Here is a 12,721-nt window from a genome sequence, read left to right as displayed (position 1 = left end):
AAGATTTGAATGGGGATATTCAGTTGTTTGCAGATGATGCAAAGTTGGAACGAACTATAAGGAGTAGAGCAGATGTTTTTGCCTTACAAGAAGACTTGAATAGATTGAGTGAATGGTCATGAGAGTGGGTGGGAATATCTGTTTAATGTTGCAAAATGTAAGGTTTTAATAATTGGGAAACAAAGATGGGATGTATAATTTACGCTTGGTGAGGGATATATTGTTGGAGGTGAAGGAAATAAGAGATCTCGGGGGTGATGAGGATAAGGATCTAAAATTTAGAGGATATTACCAAAATTCTGAGGACAACACAACGAATTCTGTGATGCAGAGGATACCGGCCTGTAGAAGTAAGGAGATAAGATATGGTATAAGAACAACTGTTGCATTGGATATAGTTGAGATATTTAATGAGCATTTTATAAAGGTCTTTCATCCTTGTGAATGTGACATCATGGAGAGTTTGAGAACAATGGATGATGAGGAGGAGAGACTGACTGTAAATGAGCCAGAGGTTTTCAAAAGGATGAAGAGATGTTGGAAAGGATCCAGAGATGATTGACTGAGATAGTTTCTGATCTCTAGAATGTTGAATATGAGGAAAGGTTGAGAAGATGCAATTTACAGAGAGTCTAGTGGATAAGAGGAATGATATGATAGAGACATACAAGTTGGTAATAGGTTGTTATAGGATGAATGTTGAAGAATTTTTTTTATAAAATGTGGGAGATTGGGAGAGAACAAGGGGTTATCCCTGGAAGCTGTATAAGAAGTGTGTGAACAAGGGAGTGAGAAGCAGGTTTTTTTTGCATGCAGAGTTGTGAATGATTGGAATGCCTTGCCTGAGAGTGTGGTGTCTGCAGAGAATTCGAATGCGTTTAAGGTAAGGTATGATGAGCTGTGTGTATGATAAAGGAACCTCCTAGATGAGTCTCTAACTCCACGGTGTTTTAAGATAATAATAACAATAATAATTAGATTGAAATTGCTGGCAGTTTCAATCTGATTAAGATCAGTCCATTTTGAATTGCCAGCCATTGTGGGGTCTGTGTATGTGAGATTTGTCTGTAGGTTCCTTACTTGGAAGGATTACTTAATGTAACATTAATTGAGGAATTGTTTTTTTGAGAAGTCCAGGATGCATCCTTCCCATTTTCTTACAGTCTCTTCACTGTTATGGAATATAAAACTGCATTAATCATGCACTGTGAATCATATTGCCTCAAGGTTGTCATAATAGGAAGCTCTTTAAAAATTGTATATTTTTATTTTTTTCTGCAAACATGATGATGGTTGATTTTTCAGTCATAGGAGCATCTTGATTTTTCTGGCAGATTATGTAATAGCTTTTGAAGATTTGTTCCTGTTAGTAATATTTGGTTGGATATATTTTTAAGGCATATTTGTTATGAACTGCAGTGTGTGTATATATATATACTGGCTACTTGGAAAGTTTATTTTTGTGCTGAAATATTAATAATATGAAGATTGTAGAGCAAAAATAAAGAAATTGATGCATGCCATACTTTTTAAATTATTGCTATGGTTTCAACGTGGATTTTATTGTTAGTGTGTCCACTATCCAACCAAAGGATGCAGGTTCGAATCTCACCATAGGTGTGGAAGAGAAAATTATTCACCTAGTGTCAGGCCACTACCCTTCTCATTGTGGAAGGGGGGGGGGACTTGAAGTAGCTTGAAAACATTGTATATTTCTAGAATAGGGTTTCCAGATTATCTGAAAATATTATTATTATCATTATTTAATATCATCAGGTAAATTCATGAAAATAGATTTTCTGTATTCAGCTTATGAAAACTTAATTTCTTACAGAATTTTCTGCCAAGTTTCTTGGCCTTTACAAGCAAGTCAAAAATACAAATTAGAATATAATAATTCAAGTCAAATGTATAAGAATAGAAATTGTGGTGTGATGTTACAGGAGTAAAGAGCTAATTATCTTTTCTTTTTATAATTATATACATAAAAATTACAGTAATATTTGATGTTTATCAAAATTATTTTTTCATATAGTTTCATTTCACATAGTTTATCAAAATTTTTGTTCATTAACAATATAGGAAAGGATCTGAGAGGAACTGTTCATTTGTTTGCAGATGATGCAAAGTTGGGTAGAGCAACAGTGAATGCACATGATGTCAAAATTTTGCAGGATAATTTGGATAGATTGGAGGATTGGGCTAAGGAGAATGGATGTCAATTCAATGTGGCAAAATGTAAGATTATGCATTTTGGGGTGAAAAGATTAGCAGCAATATACCACATTGGTGGAGCTGTACTCAAGGAGATTGATGAGGCCGGGGATTTGGAAGTGTCGGTGGATAGGGAGTTGAAGTTTAGGGGGCACATTGCAAAAGTGGCTAAATCAGCTCATCAAATCACTAGATTACTGAAGAATACTTTGACGAGCAGAGATAAGCAAGTTATTGTTCCTCTGTATCAAGCCTTGATAAGACCCCATCTTAACTACTGTGCCCAGATTTGGGCACCAGGGTTTCTTCTTGATGAGGAGGAGGTGGAAAGGATCCAGAGGCTGGTGACCAAGATGATATCAGGTCTATGGAATGAACCTTATGAGAACAGGTTGAAGATTTGTGGGTTGCAGAAATTGGTTGATAGGTGGAAAAGGATTGATATGATTGAGACAATCAAATTATTGAAGGGTTTCTATAAGATTAATTCAGAGGATATTTTTGAGAACAGGACTGGTGGTGGTGGGATGACTAGGGGCCATCCATGAAAACTGGGCAAGAGTGTGGTTAGCAAGGGTGTTAGAGCTAGGTTTTTTACTTGGAGAGTGGTAAATGAGTGGAATAAGCTTCCAGAGTCTGTTGTGTGAGTGAGTTCAAGGCAAAGTATGATAAATACTGTGTGAATGTTGAATAGTTGTTCTTGACATGTTGTTTAGGGCCTCCCTCGATGAGTCTAAGGACTCCTCGAAGTTGCCTGCAATAATAATAATATTTCCCAAAACTGGGAAAGTCTGTGATAGCCATTTCTGATTAATCTTTCTAATATGAACCAGCTTTTATAGAGGAATCTGATTTAGTTTCATCAAACTCCGCCAGGGAGAGTAGGTAAGACTTATTTTAAGCATGTTAAGTAAGACTTGACATGTCAGACTCCTCGTAAATAATGTAAACTTGATGTTCTTTTAAAGGGCACCAAGTAATAATTATCGAACTTCTTACTTACTTGTGTAGCTGAAGGCATCAGATAAACTCCAGCACATGATGACGAATCATGCCTTTTGTAGAATGGAAGGAAGATAATTTGGAAACAGAACAAAAAACTGACTAGTGTTATGTCTTATGGACTTCATCCCTTTTATGTAAATATATATTCTGTAGTTTCTATTATCTGTCACTTTAAGGACATCAGCTGTTCCGTTGCCGACAAATTTATAATTGTTTAAAACGACTGTGCCAGCCGGCAACTGAATTCTGATACACAATTAAACAACTCAAAATAATAAAGGGATCAAGTGATTTGCAGTCGTGGTCCCTCCTTTTTCTTTTGGCAATGGATTCCCCCTTTACTTATGCATGGTTCTAAAGTTTAATAAGTGGTAATTCAAATCTCAGAAAACGACAGACTCATGAATTTTGGGTTAAAGAAATACATTTATTTTAAACACTTACATATATACACTTTAAATAGTAATTTCAATACTAAAGAGTCTGAACTCCCCCCCCCCCCCTTTATGTTAAGATATCCAAAATATGTACTCCTAAATTTATTCTAACAGTCCCACACTTTCTTTTGTGTTACTATGTTCAGACCGGTTAATTCACACAGAGTTACTCAGTTCCCACATATAAAAACAACAATGCACATAGTTATATACAATCCTTGTGTAGAGCATATCAGACGTATTCCCTCTTGCAATTTTAACATGGGATAATATTCTTGTTTATGCTCAGGCTTTATCCTCCCCCCCCCCAACTTAGTTAATATTCAAGCTAATTTCTAACATAATGTCATAAATGTTTCTTCCAAATAAACAGTTTGAAGGTTTGGTTCCTTTCTCAGCATAAGCTTAGAGTGGCACTAGCTTATTAGACATAGGCAGATTAGTCCAAAAACAGTCCTTTAGGCAGTATATGAAAGTTAAATGTGTGGAGCTCCTTAATTCCCTGGTTCCTATACCTTCTTTGGTTACTATTCAAAATGAGTACGAAAACTTGTACATTACCATTCTTGTCTTTTCACAGAGTTGCTGAGACTTCCTTGATTACACTTCCGTGTTTTCTCACCACGTATTCTCATGGCATCTGCGACTTACTTCTATCATCTTCGAAAGGTTCACTTTTTGCTGACTACACATTGGCATAACTAACCAATAGCTCTTTACTGGAAGTCACTGAAGGAATGAGGCGACTATACTCAGCACGGCACATTCAGCAACTGGGAGATTGTTTCTGGGTACCGGAGGTAAGCTTCCCCAGCTATCCAGGACTTGGATCAGGAACGCAGGAACAGAAAACAAGAGAGTGATTGAATCTTGCACCGGATCTTATATTGTAAATGCAAGCACCCTCTCTCGATGACTACTTCATGCTCATAGCAGCGGCCGATTGGTCACTGCAACTCCGAACTGTTTTGACATGGCTCTAATACATATATCATCTTATATACATCTAATAATAACATTTCAGTATTGATACATAATTTTCCCTTGTTAATTTTTTCACAGACATTATCAACTTTAATTATGGGCTTCTCAAAATCACTTAATATCTACAACTAAAGATGGTTAGACATACTTCTGAGTGAGCATATGTACACTATCCTTTTAGCTCTTCTTCTGGAGGCATAAGTATGTCCTTATCCTTAGATCTAATCGTTACCGTATGTTGGGTCGGAAGCAGGATGACTCACCAATAGTGAATCAGCACTTTTTCCGACACAACACTAGCATACTTTTAGAGTGTGCATGTGTACTAGCTGCTATGAAACACCTTGAACATATGGAAAAGAGATTCTGCAGATGCCAAGAATGATTATTATACAAATTAAAGATGCCAAGAAATCATATTCTTGGTTTAATCCTTTATCCAAGTGTAAGCAAACAAAGTTTGGGTGTGAAGTATCTTCAAGACTGGGCTACTTGTGTATAGAGGCTAATAACTTCAAATCGATTGCTTTAGTATCCCATAATGCCAAGTACACATCCTTTCAGTGTGTGTGTGTGCGTGTGTGTGATATGGATCGATAGATGAAGTAGGATCCCCAAATTATCTAACCAATAACTCAACTAGAATATTCAATTAATGTACACTGGTGTACGATCTTTTATGGATAGAATTATCATACAAAGACCAAGAAAGAATAAAAGCTCACCTGGGCATGCTCCAGTATCATATAGATTTGCTGCTCCTTCTGAAATATCTCAAGTTAAATTGGCCCAGTAAGGACTATTTGATTAAGTACTGAATTTTTAGAAAGCTAAATATTTTTCTGAAGTCTGTATATACTAATGGTACTTTGTTTTAAATATTTTGTTAATTTCATTAAATATCTCTACCTCTTGTGTGTTATATGCTTATTATATACTTGCAGAGCTACAGAATACTTCGGAAACATTTTATGATGTGCCACTTAATTTTCCTATTCCTGTGGCTTCTAAACTTAATCGTCAAACTGAAGATGATGTTTCATCATGTGAATATGTGAAAATGATTGGTTTCAATTCTGCAGATGCAGGTGAGTTTCCATACTACTGCTACTACTACTACTAATGATGATAATGATGATTATCATAATAATAATTATAATAATAATAATTATTATTATTATTATTATTGACTTATAGGAGATCTCACTAAAGCAGCAATACATGTTTCATACTGTACCTTAAACTTATTTATGTATCATATTCACACCACATCCTAGCAATGCATTCCACTTACCCACCACTCTCCACATAAAAAAAAAACTGTTTCTTGGTTCTTTGTTCATTGCACTCATGTGGTGCAATTTTAGTTATGGCCTCTTTATTATTATAGAGAAACTTCTCTATAATAGTAATCTGGTAAAATTATTACCAGATTATTCGATAAGTCAATAAAATTAGCAGTTTTCATTCTTTAACTTGTCTCTATAACCAACATTCTAGAGAATTATTCATCGCATCTCTAGATCTTCTCCAGTTTCCTTATCCCAAGAAATTCTATTAGGGTAAGGAAACCGTTGGGAAACCAAATAGTGTCAGGTACAGTCTGAGCTCTAAACAGTGGTATAACCATGGTCTTATTTTTATTTGTTAGTGTCCTTCTTATCAGTACTACAGCTTTATTAACATCTAGCCTATTCACTATGTTCATATACAATATGAAATGGGAGATGTACAAAATGTACATCTCCCGTTTCCTTCACTTCTGATCCTTGTAATGCTTGTCACACTTCTAGGATTTGCACAGCATCACTCTTGCCCAGTATGAAATATACAAAGTGCTCATTAAATAATTTCACTGCAAAGTGACCACCACAGAGAATATTTCGCCATTGTCACTGTCCAATAGCGCATTTTCTGTCATTTTTTTCCCCTATTGCTTGCCACACAAGGGAAAGTACTTTCTTGAATTGCCTTTGGTCTTATTGGACAATCTATTCTCACATTGATTTTTTTCTTTCTTTTTTCTTTTTTTACGTGACTCTTACCTACAGTTAGGTTGTAAATATCTTGAGTCACCCAGAGTGCTAATCTCTACATGATTAGCTCTATGTATGGCTCAAGATTTTTAATATTAATTTACTTTTTTTATTATTATTTTTTTTTAAATCTTCATCCATCATCATCATCAATTTCCTGATATATACACTCAAGGGGGTGTTCAGGCTACTATGATAACACTACATGATTAAGTTTACATTATTAATAATCTCCTATCAGCAATTTTTCTCCAAATTAGTCTGTTTGGAGAAAAATTGCTGATAATTGCTAAATTAGTCTATTAATTGTCACCACTCTAATATTGTCATATCTAACATTTTATTCTTCTATGGCACTTCTGACTGAATCAATCCACCTTGGCCATTTTTGCATCAAACACTTGTTTTTCTAACCTTTCCTTGCCCATTCTATTTAAGTGGCCATACCTTAAATTAGAAGCCTGTGTAGCTCAGTGGATGTGGCGTTTGCACACCACCGCGCTAGGCCGCACGAAGGAAGTCTTGGTTTCGAGTCTAGTCGGCGACTAGAGGAAATTTTTCTAAGCCTTTTTTCGACCGGTTCCCGAGTTAGTCGATCTCTGGCACGGGCAAGCAGGTTTTCCCTCCCGGAAACTCGGGTTTTTCGTCCTGTAAACTCAAGAAAATCGACCGTAGAACCCACATTATTTCAGACATAAATATATTGTGTTAGGGTTAGAGACCACGAGATGGCGGCACATTTGAGCCGTCTCTCTTCACTGCGTACCGCTTAATTAGTGATAGCCTTGGGCCATCTGTCTCTGATTGGGTACCAGTGGAGATTGAACTGCCCACTCAGTCTCCAAAAAAAGTTAGATAGGGCTAAATGGCCTCGCCTACTCCCGTATATACGGGAATAAAAAGGCGTTAGCTGATTTTTTTTTTTTTTACCTTAAATTAGCTCTGCTCACACATTCCTGAATGCAAGTAATGTCATGTTCCTTTCCGATAACTTCATTTTTATTATGATTCTGCTATTAATGCCACCTGTTCAGGCCCCTAATTTTTATAAGGACTCTCATATCTGTGGTCTCCAAACTTTGATCAAGTGCTTTATTTCTAATCCAACTCTCGAATAAATAACTTAAACCTTGTTTAAATACTGTCTTGTATGCTTGTAGTTTGATGTTTTGGCCTAATTTTTCGCTTATTCCATATCACAAATAACATGAATATCTCCCTGCAGTTCATTTTTAGTATTATTGACATAAAGATAATAGTAACAGTCCTAATTCTGAGTCTAGTGCACACATTTTTATCACCTTCTTTCTTCTTCTTCTTGATGTTGTCCTCCCCCCAACACACACACATATCCTTTGATGTTGTATTAATTGGGCTGATTGCTTGTTCAGCCTATTAGTTGATTAACTAAATTCATTCATTGCATCTTTAATATTAATCTGTTATGTTAGAGCCTCAATAGCTCAGTTGGTATAGATGAAGTCTGAGATGGTCGGAAAGACCTGGGTTCGATTCCTATCTGTGACATGAGGAACCTTTATCTGGTCTCTTTCAATGAATAAATTAGCCAGTCCCATACGGAGGTAGGGAGTTTTTTCCCAGAAACTCGCTTTTTTTTGTCCTCCAGAATAGGGAGACCGGCCCTGTGAACACACACAGATTACAGTCAAGAATACTTAAGACGGTCCCTTCAGCCTCAGGTCTGATTCATCAGCTATGCCAATTCCCAGCCTGGATAAAAATAGGGGGGGACTGAGATGGTGCCATACCTCCCGTAAAAGAGGCTCACAGCCATTGAACCATCATACGAAATAAATAAAAAAATTTGTTATGTGCACCAAATGCATTAGCAAAATCACAGTATATCTGTAAAACTCGATGTAGCTTGGAAATACCAAAGCGCTTTACATCGATTTTTACAAAGGTCAAGTCTCATGAGATTGTTACAAAAATAACCTTGTATGTTTCTGTATATGTTATTCTAAATATTAATGTAAATAACCCTATGGGAATTGACTGTACTTACTGCTTTAACAAAAATGTCTAGAATGTCAAAAACAAAGGCAATGCTTTGCCACCGGAATTTGTTTAATAGCTCTGTATAAGGGAAGAAGAAAGTTGTTTACGATTTAAGTGTATAAGAAAGTTGCTTGCGAGCTCTGCGTATAAACACCTTCAAAGTCAGTGTCATAGAGATCGGCAATGTTCAGACAAGTTTCCGCTGCACGACAAGATAGGATTAAAGGAGTGCACGGAGGAGAAGAAAGAACAGGTCAGTCTTAACAGAAGATCAAGGAGTCGTGCCAAATTTTTTGGGGGTTACAACCCTTCGTGCAAGGTCCTGGAGAATGTGAAATAAAAAAGGACTGAGCCAAACATCGTGGTCGGCAGAGAACCAGGGAGTCGGCAGTTAGAGGCAATATCAGCAGATAGTGGGAGAAAAGTTGGCAGTTAGAGGCAAAAATATCAACCAGAGCCCACGCCAGACGAGAGAACAGCCAATGTAAATACCCGAGACAGTGTCGGTCGGATGTATTTTTGCCGCAGGAGGTCAACCGAAGCCAAAAGCCGTAGAGCGATCTTTAAGCCTGTATGCTGAAACCTCTTGCCTGAGCTTTTCGAGTACCGGAAAATTGCAGTCCAAAGCTGCTAATATCCCGACGAAACGCCCCTTGAAGCAAGACTCTCCAGACGGAACCCTATGGCCCGAGATGACAGGAAAAGCATAGGGACTTTAGTGCAGGACCTTTGGATGAGTGTGAAACACAGAGCCTCTGTAAGTTTGTTCCATCTTTTGTTGTACATTCCTTTTGTAATCTAGGAGATACATTATAAATGGACTGATGAGAATTAACTTAATAGTAATAAGAAGTGTCTATAAGAGAGTCCTCTGATTTGTTATTAATTGGAATATAATTTGTGAGATAACTTGGCATAGATAGCTAATCTCTTTGTGAGTAAATTAGAGTTTCAATAATTTGATTTAATAAGCGGAGAAGTAATTGAGTAATTATATTGTATAGTTATTTAGTATTGAAAAGGGAAAGTTTGTTTCTTTATGCTAAAAGTCTAACAGATAGGTAGAGAGAGTAACCTCCCTATCGTTTAATTAATGTACTTTGTTATTAATGTAAATAAATGTGTTTTAATTATATGTCAATAGAGTGCCGCCTGATCTTTTATTTTACAATGCACTGTTCCTAAATAAACTCAGATCTGTGAGCTGGAAACAACTAAGGCATTAAAAGTGTAGTTTAAGTACTTCAGAACCACGACTGTTTATGTAAACTTTATTGAAGGAATATATGCTAGTAAGAGAGAGAGAGAGAGAGAGAGAGATACCGGATGTATTACTGAGTCTTATGCCGATATAGAAATACTGGTGGCGCAGTCTTAACAAATAAATTTTCCAGTGTTCATAGGCATACGACTAGTAAATACGAAAAGTGGATAAACATGGTATGCAACAGAATAAGTAAGAAAGGTTACGAAAGCAAAAGCGCACTGCTAATTGGAATAAAGATATTACAATAGCGGGGTAACCAAACAGGCTTACAATATAGCCAAACAAACAGCATTTTGTTAGAAGTAGTCATTCGTTACATATCAACTATTCTCATTACTTTATTCAAAATTGTACCCAGATTACTCAAACATGTCTATTGTTTAACAAATATTCAGTCCCTTTACAATTTTTACAAAATCTTAACTACCACTGTTGAAATTCAAACCAGTCCATATTTGAGTGCTTTCATTTTGCTACAGCCCCAGTGCAGTGGCACTAAGTTATGAACAACGTTTATGTTGGGCCCATACATGAGAGGTTGGAAAGGAGGAACTTATTCACATTAGATTTGAAGTCCTGTGAATTATATTCCTGCGGAAACACATGGAGTGCAGGCTGTTCCAGAGTACAGCAACAGCAGCAGGAATGAATGGATTTGTAGAGAGAGAGAGAGAGAAAGAGATTGTTTAATGCTAATTCTGATAATCATTTACCATGGAAATATTATAGAGGGTGCATGCAGTAGATATTAAATACCTGTGTGAGAGTGGTTGGAGTGAGTTGTTAAGAGATGAGGCATTAATCAGTTGGATTGCTCTCTTCTGTATTACATAAAGTATTTTTTTTAGGGAACTCTTGGGGGCAATGCCCCCAGATTAGTGGTATAGCTAGAGCTTTTGCCACCCAGGGCTCTCCCTGAGTTTGCCACCCCTCTCATGAGTGCTACAGAAATACTACAAAAAGTCAAAACGACGTATAGAGAAATTAAAAACATTAAAACACTATGTTTATTTTTGAAGTAAAACTTTAATTTCAACATTCTAAAATGTTATTTTTCTTGCTTTTCTGTTAGCAAAATCGTCGATGACATTGGCAAAGTCTCTTTCATAATAATGTAGGTAATTCTTAATCAATTTTATTTAGAAAAACTCCTCTCACAACTAGCAATACTTACAACAATTGTGAGGAAAATTCGCAGTAGCATTACAATCTTTGGAAATGAGTTCTCGAGACTGTATTTTAGAATAAACTGCAAAAGTTCAAAAAGGTTCAAAGTGCTGCCTGGGGCGGATCGCTCCTCCCTAGCTACGCCTCTGCCCCAGATGTGTGAGCAGTATTCAATAGGTGGACAAATTTATGATTTGTACAGGATTAATAGCTTTTAAGAGATAAATAATGGCTTGAGCAAAAGAGAAATCCTAAGTTTTTTTTTTTTTTGGATGCTGAGGAAGCAATGACTGTAATGTGTTTATCCCAGAAGAGTTTTGATGTCGAAGTAAATCTCAAGGAAAGAAATCTCAGCTTGCCTAGAGATGATTTGGATGTTAAAAGATAAGGCTGGGAGAATATGGTTCTTTTTGTGGGAAATAAGGCAGAACTGTGTTTGGTAGGCATTGAAACTGACAGGGTTATCTGAGCCCCCCCCCCCTCAAAGAATAGTTTGGAGATCAGAATTTAGGATTGCAGAGGTTGTTACTCTGTGGGTTATGGTGGTTTGTGTGATACAAGGTTTGTCAAGTGAGAAGGAGAAATATAGTGTCATTGGCAAAGCTGTGTATTGGATTGATGGTAATTGGGGTGGTCATTGATATATCTGCTGGCCTGGTTGGGCCGAGTGGTTAACGTATCTGCTCTCCAGCCAAAAGGTTGCAGGTTTGAATTTCGCCATGAGCATGGATGTTTGTTTGTGAAAATACTAGTGGTGGTGGTAGACGGTAGATGGCGTTGGTGTGGATGATAAAGGTAGTTGCAGCTGATGGAGTGGTGGAGACTATAATAAACTAAATTTATTATAGTCTAACCAAGTGGAAAATAAACTTCCAACATCAATTATTGTTACACGAAGCAAATGCACTGCGATCTAACACAGTGTGAGAATTATCACGCCAATTGCAGCTAGACTCATCGATATTCATTTACACTTGTCATTGCATATTACAAGTGATTCTGACACTGCTCATTTGGGCAAATAAAAAAAAAAAGAATTTATTTATTTTTATTTTGTATATGCAGCACCCCCACTTAAAATTTTCACCAGCCGCCGCTGGTAGGTACCCTTCCTCGATGAGGCTTTGGACTCCCTGGAGGCGTTATGTAATAATAATAATAATAATAATAATAATAATAATATAGAAGAAAGAGTATGGGTAAGATGACAGAACTTTGCAGGACCCCAGCATTAGTTGCATAGTTAGAATATAGGGAACCATCCACCATCACGATTAGCATGCATCCCATGAGATAACTGGCAATCCAGTTACAGAAATCACAAGACATCCCAAATGAGGAGCTTACTTAATAGGCACTTGTATTAGACACAGTTTGAAGCCTTTTAGATATCAAGTGCAACCTCTTTAGATTTGCAAAACGTTTTTCATGTTACTTATCCAGAGGTGAGTAACGTAGGTGGTGAGATTCCCTATTGAATAGCTAAGGCAGAATCCATACTGACAGTCATTTATTAGTTTGAGTATCCTCAAGGTTGCATAGGAGTTGGATGTCATTGGTTCTCTCGATTACTTTGGAGAGGATTGAAACAA

General features: G+C 36.8%; 1 protein-coding gene across 5 annotated transcripts in view; it reads left to right on the top strand.

Moving 5' to 3' along the window:
• Positions 1–12,721, top strand: part of LOC150104296 (uncharacterized) — a 273,534-nt gene that overhangs the window by 198,003 nt on the left and 62,810 nt on the right. For all 5 annotated transcript variants that reach the window (XM_090396904.1, XM_090396903.1, XM_090396902.1 and 2 more), the window contains exon 7: positions 5,585–5,728. In XM_090396904.1, the coding sequence (XP_090253030.1) occupies positions 5,585–5,728 (144 nt within the window). The remainder of the gene's footprint in view (positions 1–5,584; positions 5,729–12,721) is intronic.

This window comes from Typopeltis vanoorti, chromosome 8 (genome assembly GCF_054136105.1).
Source record: "Typopeltis vanoorti isolate ZY-2024b chromosome 8, IOZ_Tvanoo_1.0, whole genome shotgun sequence".
Lineage (NCBI taxonomy): Eukaryota > Metazoa > Arthropoda > Arachnida > Uropygi > Thelyphonidae > Typopeltis > Typopeltis vanoorti.
The sequence above is the reverse complement of the archived record's forward strand: the minus strand, read 5'-3'. Positions and strand labels throughout refer to the sequence as shown.